The sequence below is a fragment of the Homalodisca vitripennis genome, chromosome 1, assembly GCF_021130785.1.
Source record: "Homalodisca vitripennis isolate AUS2020 chromosome 1, UT_GWSS_2.1, whole genome shotgun sequence".
Taxonomy (NCBI): Eukaryota; Metazoa; Arthropoda; class Insecta; order Hemiptera; family Cicadellidae; genus Homalodisca; species Homalodisca vitripennis.
In genome coordinates, this window is record NC_060207.1 from 62334977 (window position 1) to 62359695 (window position 24719).

At 30.5% G+C, this 24719-nt stretch overlaps 2 protein-coding genes across 3 annotated transcripts in view; one reads left to right on the top strand and one right to left on the bottom strand.

The window, feature by feature from the left end:
* LOC124362892 (cubilin-like) overlaps positions 1–19700 on the bottom strand; it is a 205892-nt gene extending 186192 nt beyond the window's left edge. The window contains exons 1-8 of one of the 2 annotated variants that reach the window (XM_046817770.1): positions 19626–19700; positions 13002–13135; positions 12769–12898; positions 10082–10276; positions 8658–8714; positions 7785–7925; positions 5069–5320; positions 4249–4387 (exon numbers count right to left, since the gene is read on the bottom strand). In XM_046817770.1, the coding sequence (XP_046673726.1) occupies positions 4249–4387; positions 5069–5320; positions 7785–7925; positions 8658–8714; positions 10082–10276; positions 12769–12898; positions 13002–13078 (991 nt within the window). In that variant the 5' untranslated portion in view covers positions 13079–13135; positions 19626–19700. Of the gene's footprint in view, positions 1–4248; positions 4388–5068; positions 5321–7784; positions 7926–8657; positions 8715–10081; positions 10277–11341; positions 11478–12768; positions 12899–13001; positions 13136–19625 lie in introns of those variants that run through there. The other variant, XM_046817778.1, reaches the window with a different exon arrangement.
* The window catches only part of LOC124362905 (cubilin-like), a 277291-nt gene continuing 271213 nt past the window's right edge, over positions 18642–24719 (top strand). The window contains exon 1 of the mRNA XM_046817792.1: positions 18642–19017. The gene's annotated coding sequence lies outside the window, so the exon portion shown is untranslated. The remainder of the gene's footprint in view (positions 19018–24719) is intronic.

The following is a 24719-nucleotide window of genomic DNA, read 5'->3' on the forward strand; positions in this document are numbered from 1 at the left end:
GTTTAGTCTTGTTGAAGGTTATATTGATGTTTCGGTTCAGAGTTTCTATTGATTTATCTGTTAGTGTGATGCATACATTGTGGTTTGGCAATATTCTTGTAGCTGGTCTGGTAGGTCATTTGTGAGGAGAAGGAACAGGGCTGGTCCGAGGACTGATCCCTGTGGTACTCCTCTCCGTATAGGGACAATTTTGGAATGTATTTTATGGCGAGTATTTTTTTCTACATGCTGAATCTCAACTAGTTGCTGTCTGCCATTAAGGTAACTGTGGAACCATTTTTTAGACTTTCCCTCAACACCCAGAGCTCCCTATTTTCTAAGAAGTGTGGTTGAGGCAGTCAAAGACCTTGCTAAAGTCCAAGAACAGACTTGTGACTGAGGAGCCATCTTCTAATTGTTCTATTATGTGCTCGGTAAGCTGTATTAAGGCAGTGGAAGTGGATCTTCCTTTAAGGAAGCCATGTTGCTGGCTGGTGAACAGCAGGTTTTGGTCCAGATGGGATATTAGTCTGTTAAGGACGAGTTTTTCAAAGATCTTAGAAAAGGTCGGTATAAGTAATTGGTCTGTAACTTTTAGCATCCATGGTTGGTCCACTTTTATATTTAGGGTATACGTTGGCAGTTTTCAGCTGTGTTGGGAAGGCCCCTTGTTGGAGAGACTTATTTAGGAGTGCTGTTAGTGGATTAATCAGTTCATTTTTGCATGTTTTTACCATTTTAGCTGATATTTCATCAGTGCCAGATGAAGTTTTTGGTTTAAGTGAGTCTATTGCTTTTAGTACTTCGTTATGTGTTGCAAGCTGAAATTTTACTTTGTTATCTGTTAATGGAGGAATTTTGGGGGTTTTGGTGCATGTGTTGGTGTTGTTGGCCTGAAGTGTCCTTTCCGCAGCTGTGACAAAAAAGCTGTTGAGGTGGTTTGCTATTTTGATTGGATCCTGTAATGTCTCCCCATCTACCAGGAGTTTCCACTCATCTGCTGCACTGGTACTTGATTTTTTTTTCATTGTTTATTACCTGTCAGAGTGCCTTGGACTTGTTGTCGGCATTGTTGATGTAGTCGGATGTTTGAATTTTCTTCAGGGTCTTTAGACTTAGGTCATAGTCCTTTTTTCTTGCTGTGGTTTCTGCTTCATCTTCAGGTAGACCTGTGCAGTTTTCTTTTTCCAAGGCTTTTATATATAGATTTTTTTGGTCTAGAGCATTCTGCATCCCAGCAGTTTTTTTTGGTTGTGTTGTTTTTTTCTTGTCATTGTTACAGGGCAGGTCTCATTGAGTATTCCTTGGAAAACCCTGTGAAAGTTGTTATATGATTCGTTGACATTTTATATCTGGTAGCACAGTCCCAGGGTGGTTCATGGAGCCTGGTTTTGAATAGATTTATGGTGTTTTTGTTGAGAGTCCTTTTTTTCTCTTTAATTGACATTGTGATTTTTTCTTATAGTAGTTTGAGAGTGGCAATTTGTGCAGTATGGTCTGAAGGTCCAGACAGGATAACAGATGTCTGGATACGTTTTAGGTCTATTTTTGTGCAGATCCAGTCTATTGAGGTTTTAGTTTCATGTGTAATTCTAGTAGGTGGCAGATTTATTCTAACAATGTCAAAAGAGGATAGAAGTTTTTCAGCTTGGATGTTATCCATGTCGTTTGCATGTTCACCAAGGTTGTTTACATTTATGTCACCCATAATGACAGTTTTCTTTTTTGTGCAGAGAGGCAGGGAGCATATTCCAGTTGGCTTGATAGGATATCTTGCGCTTGTTCCAAATTATCCCTTGGGGGCCTGTAAACTCCCAAGACCTGGATTATTTCTTTTTTCGGTTTTATTTCGAAGAGAGCAGTTTCACACACTAGTTCTGAGTTTTCATCACTTATCTTAAGTACTTTCACATACTTTTCCAGGCCATGTTTGACATATCCTGCAACTCCCCCTTTTGTGTGATTTCTTCTTCTTCTTGTCCAATTAGGGTGTAGCCAGCTAGTTGTGTGTTTTATAAGTTTTCTCGGGAGAGACCATGCTCTGTAACAACAATGTAGTCTGGTTGTTCATTATTAAGGAAGTGTGATAGTCTTTCTGTTTTATTAGACAGCCAGTTTATATTTTGGTGGGCAAGAGTGAGTTGGTGTCTGTGAACTAGTGGGTTTTTTGATTGGTTGCCAACACTGTTTTTTGGCTTGTTTTGGTTGTCTTACGGAGGGAGTTCCAGAAAGTTAGTGCTTTGTGTTTGAGCTGGTGTTTGTGTTTTTCTTTAGGATGTTGGGTCTTGGCTAAAAAATTAGACAGGATATTGTGTTGCTTTTGTTGCTGTCTAGTGGATGTAGTGTCTGAATGTTTTCTTGTGGGGGTGTTTTTTAGCAGCTTGTGTCTACATAGCATCTCAGGAGCTCTTCTGAGCTAAAGGAGTTAGCTTTTTTATCCATTTACTGAGGATAAAAAAGGATTTTGTATGTCTTGTTATTCCCACTAGGCAGTGAGGAATAGAGTTGTAGATGTCCTCAGGTGATGATGAGGTACGCACTACAACTATGCTCCCAGCTCGCCTATCTTGGAACTCATGGATTGTAGATGTTGTGTTGCCCAACTTAGTCAACTCACGCTTCTCAGACTGTTTGTAAACAGGCATGTGTGTTTATATTTGTCAATTCTTTTGTGCAGGTTTTCTAGTGTGTCAAAGGGCTGCTGGCTCAGTTCATGCTCAGAATCAAATTGTGTTACATGTACAAAATTTTTATCCATAACTTGGCTATTTATGAATTCTGGCTAAGAGGATGGATCCAATTGATTATCTCAACAGTTTTAGGGGAATAAATTGATATAGTTTTGTCAACTTCATTATCATTTATATTTTCAACAATAGACTCTGATTCAGGTGGTACTTCATTAGGTGTACTCATGTTCACTGAGATATATTCAGGTTCACTGATGACAGCCAAAGAACTAGAAGGAGCAAAATAAGATGTGACCTTTTTAAAAAGCGCTTCAGTCTTTGCCAACTCTTCTTATGACAACTTGAGTCTTTGTGCTCCAGTTAATTTTTTTAGACATGATGTTAAAAAATGGATCGGTTTGTAATAATCTTACTGACCATCTATGGTAATGTTAAATATAATATTACATTGTTTTTGTAAAAACGTCTTTCTTTACACAGAACTGAACTAACCATAACGCACTACACTGAACACAATAACTAGAAAGAATGCATGTATGATATAGACAACACCACAACGAAAAAATGACATGAGAGTTTGAGGTTAAAAATGAGCGAGTGTAGGGATATGCACAGTGTACAGCGTGCAACCACAAAGCGCAAATGGATGAACGAGTCTTGTTATTATTTACACATGTTTTATGTACCATCGCATGGGTTGTTTACACACAATTTCATTGATTAAACTGAATTGGTTGCCTACATTACTATTTTGAGTTTACATTTATAATTTATATATAAAACCAAAGGTATAACACGACTTATTTTTAAAATGCCATAGCCTTTGTCATTAAATACATGTTTACGATTTTTTCTGGTGAAATATTTGTGCTCCTTTAATATGGAGACAATATTTTTTCGTTACATGGCCGCTGCGCCCTGGGTGAACGCCCTCGGAGAGGCCCTGCCATTAATTCATTAGTTTTTGACATACTAACAAATTATAGGGTGACTCAGTTAAAATGGATACTCCTATAATTGTAATTATAATTCTCTGTGTAAGAAAATAACTGATAAAATGAATGTTTTGACATCTTGAAATAATTCTAAAAAATTTGTATCATTACAAATGTCATGAAATATTGTGTAATATAGTTGTGTGCTAAACCTAGGTACTAACTTCAGGTGTTTCCTTAATCGTCTCACTCTTATCCTACTCTTTTCAATTAAGAGGTCAAGAAGCAGGAACTTGATGTAATCTTTCTGACTGAGATTATTCCGAAGTAATGCTGTTGTATAGCTGGTTGACTGTGACAAATTTTGTTAGTCAACTAATTGATACACCGATAGTACGAGTTGTACTTTTAGTTCTCTATGGTTAATAGCAGTCTAAGAAACAAGGGTAAACAGAATATCTTAATTATGAAGACAAATGAATAAAAACAGTAATAAAATACAAACAGCTGTTCCAAATATATTAGCATAGAGATGTTACAACTTATATTGTATGAGAAAGGTATTGTATCAGTAGTGCAAGGATGGAATATATATATTCTCCAGTCTACAACCAGTTTATGCTAACAATAAAATAAAAATTTACCTGGAGGACAGAAGCCACAGTGGAAGGAGCCTGGGAGATTGATACACTGAACATGTGGATCGTGAGAGCAAGGATACTGCTTGGCTTGACATTCGTCTACATCAACAGTGCAAGAGAAGGACAGATCTGTTGTCCATCCCTGCAAGCATTCGGTATCAATGATAACTTTTAAAATCAGTATTTATCTTCATATCAAGATCTAACAGTGTAACATTGATTAATGAACAATGGACGAGCTTGTCAATAATGTTTCGTCAATTTTTTATTTTGTTTATACAATATAAGAGAACCAAATGTTACAGTTCTTTCCTGAATACAAATATTAAAAACAAATTCTAAAGCCAAAACAAACCCATTATTTATTGCTATTGATAAGAAAGTCAGCAAGCTCATCTTGAAAACTTCTTTCTAGGAAACACATATGAGTACTTTTATGTGTCTTTATGTGTTTCTTTCACATCTGTGAACCCTAGAATGAAGTTTTCAAGGTAAGCCTGCTGATTTTCCTATCAATTAGCAATAATCCTTGGTTTTCAGCCCTATCAATTCAAACCATACCCATTATTTAGTATCTTACAACATTTCTATCTATGTCCTAGATGGATATTTTCAGTCAAGCCGTACAGAAATTTGATTAAATCCTATTAGCTTATCAACTGATGCTAACTAATGCATTTTGCTTAAATGTTTGTATTACATTGATTAAACATATCGAAAGTGTTAATAACTTTATTTCTTGGATCTCAGTGAACTATGTTTGTTTTAGATAGTGATGTCTCAACAAAATTTAAAAAAGCAACAAAAGACGTATTTCATATACCTGGTCACAGATACAGGTGTAACCTCGTCCATTGCCCCCCTGGTTGATACACACACCGTGACCGCACAACTGAGCTGTGTTGCCCATGGAGCAGTCATTAGTTCGCAGAGTGCAACGGAGGCCAAAGAATGTTTCAGGACATAGGCATTCGTAGGTGCCAGGTTTGTTGACACATGTTGCTCCATTCTGGCAGCCGAGATCAGTTCCAGCAAACTCCGCACACTCATTCACATCCTCGTCACACAAAGTGCCCTATAAAAAAATTAAATTGGATCACAATTCTAAACAAAATATTTAATATGGGAGTGCTATGTACATGTCACTGAACAAAACTAGCTCTACAGAACAAAATTTCTGCTATACAATCCTCTTATTGATAAGATTTATTGTCTTAAAATCGAAGGTAAGTACATCTACAAAAACAGGTGACTGTCAAAATTTTCATTACTGACTAACCTATATTAACATTCTAATTTTTTTTAAGTGTTCAATTAAATACACATTTTTTTGCAGTACCTACGAATTTTTATCAACAAAATTCGTGACTCCATTAAGTAATAATTTTGTTATTTTATTAAAATAAGTTGCGGATTTAGTTTACTTTTAAAATGAAATGTAATATGAGAATACATAATTGAAAGTTACACATGTGCCTGGTATTTTAATGATGCAAAAATTGATTGTTAAAAGAAAGACTAAATTTTTATCACAAGAAGAAATCATTGAGTATGTATAATAAAGGGAAAGTAAGCAATTTTAGACTTCTAAATCAATCTTAAAGGATGTATATTTGTTACACCAGAATTATATTCCTTATGAGATAAAATAATAATAGATTTTCTTTGCTGTTTCCAAAGTATAAAAAATTCTAATATAATGATCAAAATTGTCCATCACACGTTTGTCTTATGGTTAATCACATTAGAAATGATGGATGTATCAAAAATATGATTCTGTTCTTTTTAAAACTGTGAAGTATTGTATGAATTTAATTTTTTCCATATTATGGCTTACCTTAACTTAATAACAAAATTTACTTCCTTACCAATTGAATTATTTTGAAACAGCAATAAAATTTTGATTTTGCCGTTAGGATATCTTCAGGCTGTGACCTGGTGTTGTTATTATTTCGTTAATATTATATTAAATTATGTGACATGCTTAAAAAACTTGTCATATTCATACAAATTTACAAACACAAACACACACACACACACACATCAATATATCTATTACATTGGTTTATATGTATGTTATTTGTGTGTTTATATATATATATATATATATATATATATATATATACACACAAATAACATACATATAAACCAATGTAATAAGAAATAATGATCGGCATAACCTAAATCACACACGTATTTGACTGCTGTTTCACTTCTGAACTGTGATCGTATTACTCTATGGTACACCATATTACAAATTATAAATTACCCAGTCCAGGGCAAACAGATTTTTTCTATGAATTTCAGTCTAAAGACTTATGAAAATGAAAAGTCAGAATGTACTTGCATATGTAAAAAGTAAATTAACTCTAGAAGGCTTAAATATTGCATTGTAAATTTTAAATAACTTCTATTGTTATTACATTATCACAGTCAGTTATTAATATAATTAATAAGGCCATTTTATTTTTACAACCAAAAATTCCTAAATTAGAGTTTTTTTTTTAATATGTTCCCTTCCCTACATTAGAGTTGCTGTTATTATCTGGTTTATTTGATGTATTACTCTACATAAAAATATCTTTCAAACTATACCTCACAATTTTTGGGTCAACTCCCTACTCCAAATCTTTGAAAGTCAAAATTGGGTTTGAATAAAACAATTTTAAATGCAAAGGTAAGGCCGTTTTATACATTAAATGTATTTTCAAACTGAGCGATTCTTACTTTTAATGTTTTTCCATATCTCCAACTGTTTTAAAAGAGCAGCCAAAAATCTTTTTCTCTTTCTCCAAAAAATTAAAGTATCAATTAAATTAAAAGGTATTGCAATTCAGAAATTACTAAAAATTAAGGTAAAAAAGACAACAGTAATATTCCTTGTAAATAAATTGATAAAATAAACTTTATTATTTGTCATTGTATTTGTAATTAATTTAGAAATGTTGTTAAGGATATTTTGTTGTGCTAAGGAATACATCACACACATGCAAATGTGCCACAGCGCCATAATTCTTAAAAAAAATTAAAAATATAAATTAATTGATGAAATGTCATTATTAGCTGCCTTTTTAATCAAATTCAGAAATGTTACTAAGAAGTTTGTGTTATGTTATGGGTAACATCACACATGCACGAGCGTGCTAAACATACATAAACTAGACACACTCACACAAACAAGATCTTCATGAAAAATTGAGTAACTGAGTTTTAGTTATGAAGTATGATTAGTTTACCATTAAGCTATTTTACAACACTCAGTCTGTTCCCACTGCTAAACCAGTCTCTGTCAATTTGGTGTATTTAAGTTAAAATTCCTATTTCTTATTTTTAGCATTGAGTTATCTCTCAATAACACAACAGGCTATGTACGAGTATATATAGCAAAATATAGACAAATAGGCACAAATCAAAACCAGATAAATCATATGGTTAAAGAATATATATTTTTTGAATTTTAATCCATTTCTTCTTGAATTTTTTGTACACATTTTTCAAAAATATTTAGAAATATATACAAGTAGAAGTTGTAAATGTACCTGCCAGTTTGGTGGACAAATACACATAAAGCTATTAAACATATCTTGGCAGGTTCCTCCATTTCTGCAAGGGTTACTTAGACATTCATCAATAGACAGTAGATTCTGCAATCTGCGCAGTTGAATCTCAACTCGTCGTATCTAAAATTGAAGAGAAAAATATATTGATTATTTTATTGAAGCAGAATAGAAACTAATCAGTTGTTTTAAGAAGAAATAGTTTCCCGTAGACATTATTTGAAGATAATGTCAGATCACACTGTCCTTGTATGTAGCTCTACAGGATCAATGGCCAGTTTGTCGAAAACTCCAGCTGAGACACCAGAATTCCATTGGCTATGGGTTCTAGATATTCCTTCATACTCAGTTCAATATTTTGATTTTAACTAGTAACAAGAATATGTTTTTGCCACTTTTCTATATGTGTCCACTACATAGAGTCTACCTCGAATGAGTGAAATATTATATTCGATTGTAAATAGATATTTTTAGATTAGTATAAATTATAATTCTATTTAATTGAAATTGCACAAGTAAATAGATCCAATATCTAGACAAAAGATAACATTGTATTGATTGATTTTTTTTGAAAAGTATTAATTAAAAGTATTAAAATGTTGACTGTGACAGACACATTACAGCACAGTAGTCTCATGTCACTAATCAGGATCAGTCATTGTAGAGCCGCTGTGAAGGTGTTAACTCTTGAAAGAGTTTCTTCAAACATATGTAATCATTTGGGTTATAATGCCTGTTATTGCAATATATCTTAAACTGTTTAAGCACTAGTTAATAGTTTGTTATAAAAGAATTTTAAACTACATTTAACTCCCTCTTGGTTTTGTTGCACTTGCACAAACTAATCAAACTTACCCTCACTGTAAGCCTGTTTAATCGAACTGCAAAGGGAGGTCTGCCAGGACCAGGAACCTGAAAATTTGTGAGTACTTCAAGCAAAAAGCTACTAAAAATTTTCAGATATATGTTTTTGAGAAAAAGATTTATACTTAAATGTATTTCTTAAGTTATGTTTCTGTTTGTAAAACTTATGACCCTACATAACTACTAGATACATTTGTTATTTATAATTAAAATATATAAAATTTGAACCTGAATAAGTTTGCACGCTCAATACTAATTTTATAAATATTTATAAAAAGCATTGTTTATCAAAAAGACAAATAGTACGTCATGTATAATTTTAACAATAATCAGTAATGGACAATGATTGTAGATAGAATGAAAATACTTTTAAAGGTAATTTGGAAATTTATAAATGAATAATTTTCTTTAAACCATTGGAGAGTTTATTAAATAGTTTCCTTCCAATGTAACATTGTGATTTCTCAGGTAGTAGTATATTATGAAATGGAAAAAAATATTCTATTCCCTTTATTTGTTTGATTTGAATTTCCCAAGTAACACTTAATAAAACTTGAATCAATATTAAAAACTAATATAAACAATAACTAAGTAAAGCTGCAGAAACGTGTAAAATCCAAAGTTAACATTTTAAATCCCAAGACTTTTAGAATACAAAATAAGTTGCATCTATTCTTTTCACAAGATTGGCAATATTCTCAATAACACATTAACTAATTTATACATTTTACCGAAGAAAAAAAATTATTCATTTTTGGATTCATCTTTATTTTACCTCATTGTGATCTCCAACACTTTGATTTCTTTATTTTTGGTTTTAGAATATTATGGGAGATGTCTGATCTTTGCAGATACGATTTAAATGCATCAAAATACTCTTTAATCTGTTACTATTATTGTTAGATATTCACAAAAAAATCTCAGAAATATTTTATAATTATTTGAGTGCACATTTTTTTAATGCAAACTCAAAAGCGTTTAGGTGAATATTAATCGTATACTAAAATATGACATCTTTTATTATTCTACAACCATAAAAATTTGAATGTGAAAGTATTTGAGTGTTTAACATTGTTTTATGGAATGAAACTAAAAAATTACTTCACTGCAGCAGGGTCATTATACATACAAAGATATATCTTAAGCACAGAGATATGCACAAGTCAAAACAGAAGGAAAATTCCATTATCATTACTACATTACAATCAAATAACACTTTGTTTTGTTCACTTTAACATGCTATTAGTTTCATGTTTCATTTTACAACATTTCTTTCAAATTAAAAAAAATGTAACCATATTTTAATTTAAGTTTTAAATTTTTGTTTACACAATATTGCTTAACAGTTGAGGAGGGTCATAACAGTAATTCTGCTATATTAAAAGTAAATATACTCCTTATATACAAAACCATACCAGTCCTTGTGAGGGAGTTGGGGAACCTGGGCCTGTAGAAAAATTGCCAGAATTTATCATCCGTTCCAGGTTAGTCATCTTGGACACGAGACCACGTCGACCCGACACCAGACGATTTAGTGAGTCTAGACGTCCCAAGATGTTTCGCTCCAAACCCTGCTGGAACCTGACCACTTGATCAGCTGCAGTCTTTGCCTGTAATGTAAAAGAAGCATTACTGTGTGGAAGGTGTCAGTGAATTCACACAATTTTAGTTTTCAATACAGTTAAAAACTAGTTGAAGTAATCTATGACTTCATACACTTCAAATTTAATTAATAAGAAACATGCAAACAGATAATTAGTTTAATTTTAAACAACTTAACTAACTGTTAAGAACAATTCACTTCCTTACCCATTCTTAGATATGAGAAAGTGACGTAATCAATAAATATACAAAGTTATGGCTTTTGTTGGAAACATTAGTTTTGATAAAACAATTGGGTCCTAAATTATTTTTGACCAGACTTGATCAAAATTTGATCAGTTCTGATCAACACTGACATTAGCTTTTGTAAACCATTTGTAATTAAAATGTATAACAATTTTCTTACATTTTTAATTTATTGTCAAGTATTAATTTTTTCATAACTATATGGCATATGAGAAGTGAATAAACACCTAAAATGGCAAATTCCCTTAAATATAATATATTTATGGTGTCAGTGTATTCCTAGATAGATGATTTTTTAATGTTTCTATAACTCTTTGAAACACCTATGAAACTTTTTTAATATATGGAGATTGTGGTCCACATGTTTAATTCTGAATTATATGTACAACCAACCCACTTTCTACTTATTGTTTATATAATTTTAAACTGTTAACTCTGGGTATTAATTTTTGTCAACTACTATGTTCTTAAATCAAAGCTGTCTTTAAGGTGAATTACAATAATTTATTTCACAGTAAAATGGTTAATATTTATAATTTTATTTAGATTATAAAGGAATTAATGTTGCATGATCTTACACAAGTAATTCATAGTTTGAATCAAATGTTTTAGTGTGAGCTGTGACAATCATGCTTATTTAAATATTGACCAATTATTACATCCTCAGGTAAAATGTATTTTAAATTTCAATGTGTCTCAAGTGTATTTATTATTTAGAGATTGCTTAAATTAGTAGTAGTAATCTGTGTTTTAAAATTAATGTACAGTGTAAATATGCTAACAGTTTAAATTATTAACTAGACGATTGGCTGTTTAAATTCTGCTACCAGATGAGAACTTGGAGGTTAGGATAACGTGCAGGGTACAGTCATCTTGCTTCAGTGGTATTGCTGTCTACTAACCCATAAAAAAATTAATATCACAATATTCCGCTGAAGAATATTCTATAGTAACTAAAACAACAACATAACAGCAAATACATAAAACAGTCAATCATGTGTTCTGTGTACTAAAATTGCTTTGATTAAAACCACAAAAAAGTTAAATCAAATAATGGGATACATTATTACCAGTTAACTAATTATGTGAAAATTCCAAACAATCAGCTGTTAGTTAATCATACAGTAAACCAATAGTATCAACTCAAACATAGGACATGGTATTTTAATAATAACCAATGACAAATTCAAGGCATTTTGTATGACAGTAAATACACTCAAGTAGGTTTTAAATACACATTTATTACTTTAACAATATGAATACTACCACTAGCCTACATCTGATAATTAATAAATATTTTATCACTTAAATAATTTTAATTGTGCTAAGAACTGGCTTGAGTAGCGAGTGTGTGTGTTACCTTCACTAAAGTTACAATATTTCATAATGTTTTACTGATTAACTTCAACGATATGTTGTTGGATTTATATAAAAAATTTCTAAATAATAATGTTCTTATAAAATGATTGTGTTTTGAGTTATTGTAAGTCAAAAGTCTTAAATAACTACTATCTTGGAATGGATGGATGTAAAATATTCATAACAGATTAATTAAATGGGCATTGTGGTAATACACATGAAAAACTTGGTCAATATAATATGTGTAAAGGTTTTAATAAAAAAAAAAACACATGCTGAAGTTAACACAACACACAAAATGACTTTACTATAACCATAGGAATGAACCCTAAGATTTCCGAAAAAAGTTCTGAATTACCTTGTATATCTCAGTTATAGGTTAGGTAGGTATTGTACAAGAAAACAGAAAAGCTGTCAGAATTCTCACCTTATATAGAATAAAAAGCATAAGTAGTTCTAATGTCGTAAGTCTTCCAGGTGGTTGCCAAACAAAATTTTAATACGTATGTAAGATAACGTTGAGTTATTACATGTAAATACATTTACAGATATAATTTCTAACAAATTACAACAAACTAATTGCAATTGTTTAGAAACTATTATATTCTCATAATTATTTAGGCCTAAATGTTATAAAATTAAAAAATAATGGAATTTTTTTATAATATGTTAACCATTCAAGTTGTCATATAAGACATTTTCATTAAGTTGTCTTTCCAAGCAACTACATAGCAGTATCAGTATTATCTATCAATACTATACACAAATTGGATATTTATAAATGCAGTTATTGTTTGGTATTTTTGCTTAATCTCAAGTTATATGCCAATAATTGCCTCTGAGGAAGATAATTCACATGAATATAAATGAACACAAACATAAATGACGAGCTTACCGTTTGTGCAATGTGGAGCAAGTTGTGATCATCGATGTTGACATAGCTTGTGCCATATGTGCGAAAAGTGATGTTGCGATCCAGCCCTGGAGTGATGATCAGGTTACCTCGTTCTGTGATCAGTTTGGGTCTGCAATATACACAAACAGTCAACATTACCACTTGTATGTTTGATGGTTTCCTCTATCTAAATCAAGTATAATGTTGTATGCTACTTTTCATAAGTCACTCACAGAGTAGAGTAGGGGTCGTGGGCACTGGTGACCGTGAGCCAGACAAGAAGACCTAGCAGCCATGGCAGATACCCCATGGTGCCAGTTGTGCAAAGCTTCTTTTATCAGTAAGGCAATCACGGTTTGTTCAGTAACTAAAATAAAAGTAAAAATGAAATCAAAATCAAATAAATTTAAGTTATTAAGCTTATAAAACCTAACACATTCTACTTATTAGCAGAAATTAACAGATAACAATTTCAGCCTCAAGCATCTACGTTGCTCTTGAAACATATGTGTAAATATCATTATCACGAATCTTCACGTGGGAGTGAGAGTGAAAATGTATTATCATATTTTAAATATATTTCTAATTGAAGTTTATAATAAAAACCAAAACACTACAGACTAGTATCTTATTAAATATTTTAAATTGATCTATAAATTGTTACTCCACATAAAGTTGTTAACAATTGAAACAATTTATCAAGTCACTACAGAAAAACACCAACAATTTTGTTGTTTATTTTGTGATTAATGTTAACTTTCAAAATTACCAGATTATTACCAAAATCAATAATTTATCCAGAATTATATTTATAAACAGTTATATAAACATGGATGAGGCAATTAATAGTAGATGATTTACTTTTGGCTGTAATTGGAGTAGAAGAGAATCCATATAAAATCTTGAAATTATAAATAAAACACTGAAATTATATTTTGTAAACAAGTAAGAAGTATTAATACAATTACTTAACAATGGAATTTAAAACAAAATAGTATGCTTATCAATAATAACGATATTAAGGGAAAACATTCAAACTTTGCTTTTGCGTTTTCCACAAATTAATATAACAGCATGTATCTTCTTTTACTTAAAGAAGTGTGATAGTAGCATTGTTAAACCAGATACATTTAGCATAATTAATTACTGTAGTAATTACTTTGCTGTATAAACAACAATTAAATAAATAATAAAACTAATGTAATTAAATTATGATTTCAAATAGTTTTATATGAGTCACCTTTTTCTTTGTATGATATTCTTTCTAGAGAATTGCTAGAATTAACTTATTGAACATATATAAAATTAAGAATACATTTTTACTTTTATTGTTGACGTTCATGTATGTAATTACCTGGATTATGTAAATCCAGGATAATTGTGAAGCTCATTAGCTGGAGGTAGGTTCCACTAATTTTGAAATTTTTGCAGTAAGTCTTATTTATAATTTTGAAGAGTAATGAATTGAAAGTTACGTGTTAATATTGCCTCTAGTATAGTTCTAAATCTAGACTATAATACAAGATATATCATTGCAAAACTGAGTTGTGGCAAATAAACAGTTGTTTAGGGCACTTAGGCCTGAAATTTATTGGTATTTTTAACAGTTATAAAAGATTTGTTTCTTGTGATAACACTATTATTAATATTTTTATATTGCTAATAAATAATAAAGCAAAAAGGCTTGCAACGATAATTTTAAAATCTTGAATTATATTAAATTTGGTTTAGAAGGTAAATATTATTATTGCAAGTTTAATTTTAAAAATGTTTTGTTTTGAGATATGATCATGCACTATTTTTCCACACTTTCGGCTGTGTTATTCTTTTGATCAAAAATATATTCATGAAAATCTTGTTGTTAAAATTTGAATTGAAGTATAATAAATAACTCATTCCAACAATGAGTTCTCACTAATTAATTAAAAATATTATTGAATATATTAAAACACTGTAGTACAATAGTTTGTACAGCTTAAATTATTCGTTTATTCTTTGGTGAATACTTAGTTGTACTAATGTTTGTTAGTGCTCTTGAATCATTTCCCACGCACATTTTCTCCAAAAATATAACTTACTTCAATAAAATCCATATGACCATAATCCCATTCACTTTTTTTATTTACATTACTTTCTTTCTTCATTAATTTGAACCAACTACATTTCTTCACCTTCAATATTTAGTAGACTATGACCAAAATCGAACTTTGTTTCAAACAATTATTTGACAACTATCATGTACATTTGCATTATAGTTTAGTTTTGAAGACGTATAAATTTGATTAATTACAGGCTGTTGCTCACATATTCGCATGTAATTTCCTGCTAAGTGACAAGGATGTCATAAGCACATGCCATAACAAACATTCCTGAGGTAAGTGAGCCTATGGAAGATATTCCCATCTCTTGATCAACTTTACAATAATTAGACTGTTCAAAGAACAGTATCTCAGTGCCCTAAAATTTGGGTGTAAACAGGTTTTATGAGCGCCAATGAAATAACTTGAATTTGTGTACAACATTACATAATATTTGATTTAATGAATAGTTTTCAGTAGCAGTTGAATATTTTTAAGCCGATTAGGAGGAATCCTAAAATCGGAGTCGGCATCTTTTTTAATGAGTGAGAGTACTTATGATGTAATATGATGAGTGTCATGGTCATTTGGAAATCAAAATAGGCGTACGTTATCTGAAGTGCATACTATTATTTTTATGTTAATGCAGATTTCAACATAGACATCCATATCAGCTTTATTACGTGACAGAATCACAAACATCCAAACTATCACATTTACAATTTTATGATCGGACTTATTCTCTAAAAGGATATCTACTGTCTGTCTGCTTCACCGGCCATTTACTTGGCTCAATGTCGTTGTTTGCACTCTCGAGGTTTTGGTCTTGAAAAGCATGAATATCTGTAAATCTGATTATTTTATTTCCTTAGTACAGTCTAGGAACTATATCAATTTGAATATACATAATCATTGTTGTATTCTCATCAATGCAAAATGGACTCAATGCCCTTTAATGGTTTTCTCAAGCTTCAAAAAATTGCATTTCGTGTGTATGGTGCATCGCTTTGCGATTCCATTTCTCAATTGTAGTCGCGGAACAAAAAACTTGTTGACTCATGTTAGTCCCTCTGTTTTATTCCTTTGGGTAATGGAAGTATGCTGTGTCAAAATATCAACAAAAGCCAATTTTAAGTAACTTTCGTACACAAATTCTCAATTTTTTCATTAAATCGAATTTTATAACAATAAATGAAAATCATATCAAGAATACCATACTCTAAATTATTTGAATTTGTTACTGGCGCCTTCCAGTGGTGGATTTTCCTATGGGGACGCTGCCTTAGCACCCCCTGGGATCTGACATCATGCCTGGGGGTTGCTTAATCAGCACATGGGCATGGTCAAGGCACTGGATTAACACTCCTCAGTTTCAACGTATCCCAGTTAATTCATATGTTTAAGACTACTTACTGTTTCAATAGACCAGCCAAAATGTTTAACACCGGATACCAAATTGTTGCAAAGGATAACCAATTCTTGGATATTTCCCATAATTGATGTTATAACAATGAAACACTGCATTTCGAGGATTAGAATATTTCTCAGTAATAAACTTAAACAAAAAAAAAAAACCAATTTTTCGTCCAACATACTAAGATAAAGACGTTTTTATGACTTAAACAACTTTGTACTCTATTACTGGAATTAAATGATACTTATTTGTTACTGGCAAAAATTACATATCATATTGTCATACATTGTCACATTGAAAACACATTGTACATTTCAATGTTAGGAGTCGTCCAAACCTTTAAAAGAAGCAATACATTAAATAAATAAAAATTCAATTAAAACAAATTAATTAATTAAAATCCCCTTTACAACACAGATCAAAGAATTTTCTAAGATCATCAATAATTGTTTAATTCATCGCTAATCCCAAAAAACTCATCCACTTCATAAAATGGGTGTTCCAAGAGGAAAAAGCCAATTAGTTTTTTTTTAAATACCAAATGGCAGTGATATTAATCTATTTGGCAGTGCATTACATAATTTTGGTCCAAGAGATAATGTTGCTAATGACTATTGTTTGGAAGTCAGTTTTTTGGTTACAATACTGTTTGTGCCCCTTGTGTATATCAGTGTATATTTTGATATGTTAAGTTGTTTGATGTACCCATATAAAGCAACAGTTTATACTCAACTAAACAAAGGACTGTCATAATATGAAGTTCTTGAAATTTTTGTTTACATGAATCTTCATAACCAATACCAGAAATATAACGTACTGCCTTTTTTGTATTCATACAATTTTATTTATGTTCTTTTTAAATGTATTTCCCCATATTTCAATACCATAAACCAATTGAGACTAAAAATGCATAAAATACCATTTTAACAGCTTTTTCATTGCAGTATTTCTAATCATAAATATTGCTTTAGATAGCTTTAAACAAAATTTAAATATGGTCATTCCAATTTAAATTTTCCTCGATAATCAATCCAAGAAATTTGGTAGAATCAAACATTGGTATCACTACATTGTCAACTGCTATTTGAATTTGAAAGGAAGATTAAACATATTACTTGCTCATAGGATTGTGTTCGATAATTAATGATGTTGGTGGAATGTGATTCTATACTTTTCATAACTAGTGACAACATGAAATTGAATAAACCTCAATTTTGAAAAAAGTTACATCCACCCATTTCATAAAATTCGATTCAACTAGGTAGCCTCCTACCATTCCTAAAATTTACCAGGAAAATACCTCTGGTTGACTGCTGCCCTCGAAGGCTGTGACCCTATGCCTGTGTCTAATGTGCCTAGTGGGAAATCCACCATTGGCATCTTCTATATTCATAGTAAAAGGTAGATATCACTATTATCATTGCTATTTGTAGTACACCACTATTTACTGAAACACAGAATTTCTCATTTTATGTGTTCTGTAAAGATTGAAAGTCAATCTATAGACTACTTTTAAGTTTTTTGGATAAAAACATACACAAGCCCATTTTTATCGATAATAGCAGGTCTTAAACAAATACTTTTAATTTTGATAATAGTTTATTTTTGATGCTTTTATAAAAATTTTGTTTGTTCTTAAAATGTTATGTGAAATACATATAAATCTTGTCAGTAATTCCTTACAATTTTGTATTGATTTTTAAAGTATCTATCTAAATACTGAATAAGGACAAAATTACTTTTAGTTCAAAAGGGCTGAACTTTCAACCAAAACTATTGGTTGTATATGTTTGATTATTTTAGCTTTAATTATATTTGTGTTAGTGACTTGTTAATTGTTGAACTAATCATTATTTATTTATTAAATATTATTAAAGAAACCTGTAAAGATATGATACTGTGATAAACTAATATACTACTTTGTGAGAAAATTATCAATATAGTGTTTGTTTTTTATATAATAAAATTATTGTCCACCAGCAATCATATAAAGCAGTCAAAGAACCTTACAATTCACAATTTCATAGTGTAGTGAATCAATTCCTGTAGTGATTCTGATTCTTAATTTTAAAACTATTAAGTAGTAAGTAAAACTGTTTTTGCATTTTATATTTTCAAAGCAAATAAAATTTTTCGTCATCCACCTAATTTTTCCACTATTATTACCATAGCAAAGTTTGGGTATCAACTAGTCCAATGTTTTACTTTTCTTTCAAAATTTTAAAGTTAATGTAAGTCTTAATAATAATGTCAAGAATAATATAATTTGAATAATTAATTTAATAATAGTGTCCGAAGTCTTATATAAGCGTGTAATGGAATTTATGAAACAGTTGGCAGCACTTGCGCAGTTATAAAGTAATATATTGTGCAATGCGAGAATAGGGTACTGCTGGGAGAAGCAGTGGTGCGACAGTGGTTCATAGCTGGCATGAGATAAATATAAGAGATTACTGTACAAAATGGATTTTAATCTTACTATCCTACCGATTTTAAAAGTAAAAATTTCAAAAAATAAGGATTCATAAAATGATTACTTAAAAACTGCATTTTTAAACTTAAAATACAAATATTGTACAATACTTATGTTGTTACAAATAAAATAATTTTTCGAAGTGTATAATCAAGTTTTATTGTTATCGAGTTTACAAATCAGTCTTTAAAGTAAAAAATCATTTGAACATTAAAGGAAAAACAAAAAAGTAAATTTAACTGCAGAGGTGATACCATCCATCAGAAAATTTCTTCAATTTTTCGGTATGTTTAGTCTTAAACTATTTACTTTTACGGTAAGATGTATTTTATACCTACATAATATAAATTCCTCGTCATATTGTACAAAGACCATCAATAATTTTAGAAAATACTTTTTTTTAATTTTTAAACTTTTATCAAGGGTCTTTTGTATTTTACTGTATCACCGTCTTCAGTAAGTAAATTCTTGCTTTCTCACTTTTTATATATATATATATATAAACAAGTATTAAACCATATATATATATATATATATATATGTAAAACAAATGCTATGGTACTCTTTTACTTATTATCATTTATAATCTAGTCTAGTACAATATTTACAAGCTTTAGATTGACTATACACAAATGACACCTTAGTAATACCATTAACCGATACAGAAATAAGAAAATAACTTAACTGTGTTGAACTGTAAGAAATATTATTTTAAAAAACTAAATTAGCAAATATTTGATTTAGTACCTACTAAACAAATGTTTTACATTAAACATTTAAAGATTTTTTAAATTCAAATGTTACTATATTAATTTAATTTAATATAGCAATTACAATTTAAATAAGTAGTGAAATATTATGATCTTACACTAATTTTTAGTTAACATCATACCTGTGCCAATAATGTTAATGCGTGAAGCACTGGCTAAAGTATGATGACAGGCAGAACTGCAAATATGAGAAAGGCAATGGGAGGAACTGATATAGCAGGCGGTGCCTGGTAGGATATATAGTAACCTGAGCCTCCTTTGATAACTATGATAATACTATTCTCCTGGGTATGAGTGCTCCAAATGCATGGCACTGCATGGTACTGGACCATTGTGTCAGTTTTTCTAATATGAATACATGCTTTTCTAATAAGCTTTCAAGATGTAATGAATAGAAGTGCTTAACATTCTTTCACTCTGATCTTTAATATTTTAATACATAAATTTCACGATTTTGCTAGCTTTGGTTAAAAAGTACAGTTGGTAATGTGTCCATTTGTCTACATTTCTAATTTGAAAGCATCATAAAAACAAAACTATTGAGAATCTATTTTAAATAGTGTGTCTTATTAAATTTTCTTTTTCACTATATATTCCTTACTTACTCATTTGTTTCATTAGACAGTGAAATTTACATAAGCACTGAAAATTAGAATATTATTATCAACCACTTTTAACAAATTACAAAACAGGTTATCAATATATATATATATATATATATATATATATATATATATATATATATATATATATATATATATATATATATATATATATATTCACAGGTTTTTTCTAACCTGTTTTGTAATTTGTTAAAAGTGGTTGATAATAATATTCTAATTTTCAGTGCTTATGTAAATTTCACTATATTAAATATATATATATATATATATATATATATATATATATATATATATTTAATAAGACTACATATTTAACTAAATTAGTTATTTCTAAAAGCATGGTTGTTAGTGCATGTGTATTAATTTAATTTGTGCATAATACTATTATATGAAATGAAATGAAATGAAATGAAATGAAATGAAATGATTTATTAGCCCAATAGAACATTACAATGTTATAAGGCTCGTCAAGAAATAATAACACTAAATACTAAATAACAATTTAAAAAAAATACTAACTACAACACAAGTAACATATAGCTAATACTAGGTGGTATGATATTTCACATCTTAATTATTTTCTGGTGAATTCGGACGAAAATCGTCAAAAGTATAAATTTCAGTTTGAAGCATGTATTCTTTAATAGTTTTTTTGAAAGCCATTAATGTAGGAATCTCTCTCCATGCTAAAGGTAATTTGTTAAAAAAATGCTGACTATTGTAAGAGAATATTATATATTATATAGTTGTTATACATGATTAGAATAAAATATTCCAGCAGGTGAATTGTCAAAATAAAAGCAGTGACTATAATAAAGTTAATATGTATATGTATGCATACAAGTAAACTGTATAAAATATAGTAGACAATATTATATTAACTTTCAAAAAATCTTTGGAAATAATTCTTAGGTCTTAAAAGTATATTGAAATCTTTTATTTAAATTAAAAACAGAATATAAGTCCTATATGTATAGATTGAAGATAATTTTCAATTCTTAAAAGTATATTGAAAGCTTTATTTATTTAAATTAAATACTGAATATAAAGTTGATATTTTCATAGAACCGAACAATATATGAATTGAAGTTTAACATCTTATTATTATAGGAATTGCTTGTTTTTGTATTTTGATTACCGTACTTAAAGCAACAATTGAGTCACTCCATGAGAGAAATCCATATGTAAAAATCGTAGAGAAATGTTAATGGTATACAATTAGTTAAATATAATATAGTTGTTACAGACATTTTGGTTTGAAACTTTTGATGAGTTCTTTCCAGTTCAAACAATTATACAACACCAACTCTAAAGTTTGATTTTACATCTTTGAATTATTTGGTTATGCAGAATAATAATTTATATTGTAAAGGAACTCTGATGTTGGTAAACTTTGTAAAATGTGACAATCTTGAATGCATTGAATTTTTTTGTAACATTTCGTAAAGAATTCGTTTTAGTTTGGTAATAGTGTTATAATAAAAAAGCAGTCTTTGTAGGTGATTTCCTGTTGATTAACAGTTATGTCATAGAAATGTCCTTTTTAAATGGCATCATGGAGCACAAGTGTTGGTCGGTGTTTGATGGACCTGTCACTAGTAATGGTAAGAACGGGTCTTTGGAATGATCCGGCTCATTCGGATCAGATCACTGAAATGAACCGGCTCATGAGGTAGATCTTCAGATCATTCAGATCACTGATGTCACTCACTCCCTCTGCTCGATCAGATCATAGAATAAACCAATTAATAGAATAATTTAGTAAATTATTTTATCTTGATGCAATCAATTACAGTATATTAGTTAAAATAATCAATTTTGCTTTTATCATTAAAAATATATAATGTAATAATTAATTTCATTGTTTTTCGTCCTGTGTACCATGAAATGTAACTGATAAAAAAATCATCCTTAGTATTAGCTGTACAGTAAAATATAATTTAACGATTCAAATGCTTTGTAAGTGAAATACAATAATTTTCACCTTATATACAGCATAAGGCAATTTTTAGTTAATGTAATACAAATTCAATTAAACCTGAATGATATCACATGGTATTCATGTTTAATACTGCTCTGTAAAATCCTATTACTTACATTTGAAAATTAAAGAAATTGAGAATTTTTGTGTTAAAAAGCAAAAAAGGACGATATTCAATTGAATTAAATTACTAAGAGTTAGATTACTATAGTTTGGTAACTTATACAAATACTTCGCTAAGTATAAACATTCTTTAGTTAGACACGGTTTAAAAACTCTCAAGATCAACATGCTCACATTTAATTGAAAAGCATTAAACATTTTAAAACCTTGATGTATAAAACTGGACTGGATACTAGAATATTTATACTTAGAAATTGTGAGGTTTAGTCTATATCTAGTAAACTGGTCATGCACATGAACCATACTTGAGGAGATAAGTTTTATTTTATGCAGTTAAAACGAATTGAGAGCATTCACATATCAACAAAATCACTCTACCTTGGTGTTCTAGGTGGAATATTATAAATTATAAAAATAGCCATTTTTTTAAGAATTAATATTCTTATGGTCTGACCACTGCTTTCGCAGATATCCTACAGGATATGTAAAATGACTGTCGTTTAAGTGTAGTATACATACATAATATCAAATAAATAAAAATACTACATACTAATGAATAATGTTTTAGGTCAGGTGTTAGGCTACATTCTCCTTAAAAATAGAAGCAAAAGTATACCTCTTGCAGCTCTTCCTGCTACATTAACAGCATGAAGTTTTATATATAATTGGATTGCAGTGTTAATAAAAAACCCCAATGAGAATATATACCTCCTGTCCTAAGACTGACAACCAAGTTCTGTTTTACATGTAGGTATTCAAGCACAGGTTGTTAGCGCTACACCATCTAGTCTATGTGATCATAATGGTTATTGATCATGCTCTTAGTAGTGGAAAAGTGAAAGAATTACACTCTTAATGATGCGCGGCTGGGGTGATAATGTAAGACCGTTTGCAAAAGTTACACATTTATTCATTGCTACTTTTCCTGATAGAGCTCCTATTTCTAAATCCACAGCACAGTACACAGTTGCTCGCTTTGTAGACACTGGTAGTGTTAAGGATCGAGCCAGATCTGGATGACCAAGTACTGTGACAGATGAAGACGGCTCATTAGACATTCTTCAGTCTTTCATTGAAAATCCAAACGAATCAGTTAGATCAGCAGCACAATCTCATGGAATAGGTTGTGAATCAGTTCGAAAATTATTAAAGAAGTCTGGTTTCAAAGTGTTACCATGTTACCCTATTGCAGGAACTAAGCGAAGATGATTTTGATCACCAGATGGAATTCAGTGAAATTATGATGAATAAAATTGACCAAAACCAAATACTTTTAGATGGTATTGTATTCTCAGATGAGTCGACTTTTATGCTGAATGGCCATGTTAACAGGCATAACTGCCGGTATTGGGATAATGTTAACCCACACTGGATGAGTGAGTGTCACAGACAAAATCTCCAAAAATTAAACGTATAGGCAAGTATCGTACGTAATTCAATTATAGGACCATTTTTCATCGATGGAAATTTAAATGCCAACAAATACCACGATACGCTCCAAAATGAGATTGTTCCTGCTTTACAAGCTACTCTGGGCGCTGACTTCCAAACATGTTTTTTCCAACAAGACAGAGCACCGCCACACTATGGTGTTCAGGTAAGGCAATACTTAGATGCAGTATTCCCACACCAGTGGATTGGAAGACGTGGTGCAATTGAGTGGCCGTCTCGTTCCCCTGACCTAACTCCGCTTGACTACTTCCTATGGGGCTACATCAAGGACAAAGTGTATCGAACTCAGCCTACAGATCTGAACGAACTCAGACATAGGATATCACATGAAGCTTAAGCTATTCCATGAGAATACATACAAAATGCAGTAGCCGGCTTTTATAACCGGTTAGCACATTGCCAGACGACCGATGGTGAACATTTTGAACACCTACTTTGAAAGACTTTCAGTAACTATTCCCCTTAACTTCTAACAGCTACAGTATTAGTTATTTCTTATGTAATAATGGTATTAAAATTTTTTAAACTTTGAACAGCGATTTCTTCCGACTGGATCAACCTTTTAAAGTCCGGTTTGCGGCATTGTTTTTAGTTCAAGTAGACATTTAAAATGATGTACAACTCAACATAGGCTGTCATTAAAGATTTTCTTATAACCCCCGACGGGCCGTCCCCCAAAGGTGAAATCCGACCACCATGTACACAGAAAAGTAGCTTACAGTTTCCAGTAACGGTATACAAAATTTGGTTGCGATATTTCTTGTCGTTTAAAAGTTATAAAGTCGTCCTCAGACTTAATGGTCACCCTGTACAGCTCCCTGTGGCACCCTGCGGTATATTTAGAATGTTCCATTTAGCTTCCATTTATCCTTGAAATAATACCTTAAAAAATAATTATACCTAAAAATCTTCCATCTTTATGCTCAAAATATTCCAAATAATAAAATTGCTTTCATCAACAACCATTGTTGACTTAAAGCTTCCATCACAAACTTGGTTATTTCATCAGTAACCAAGTAGGCCTAGTCATTACAATT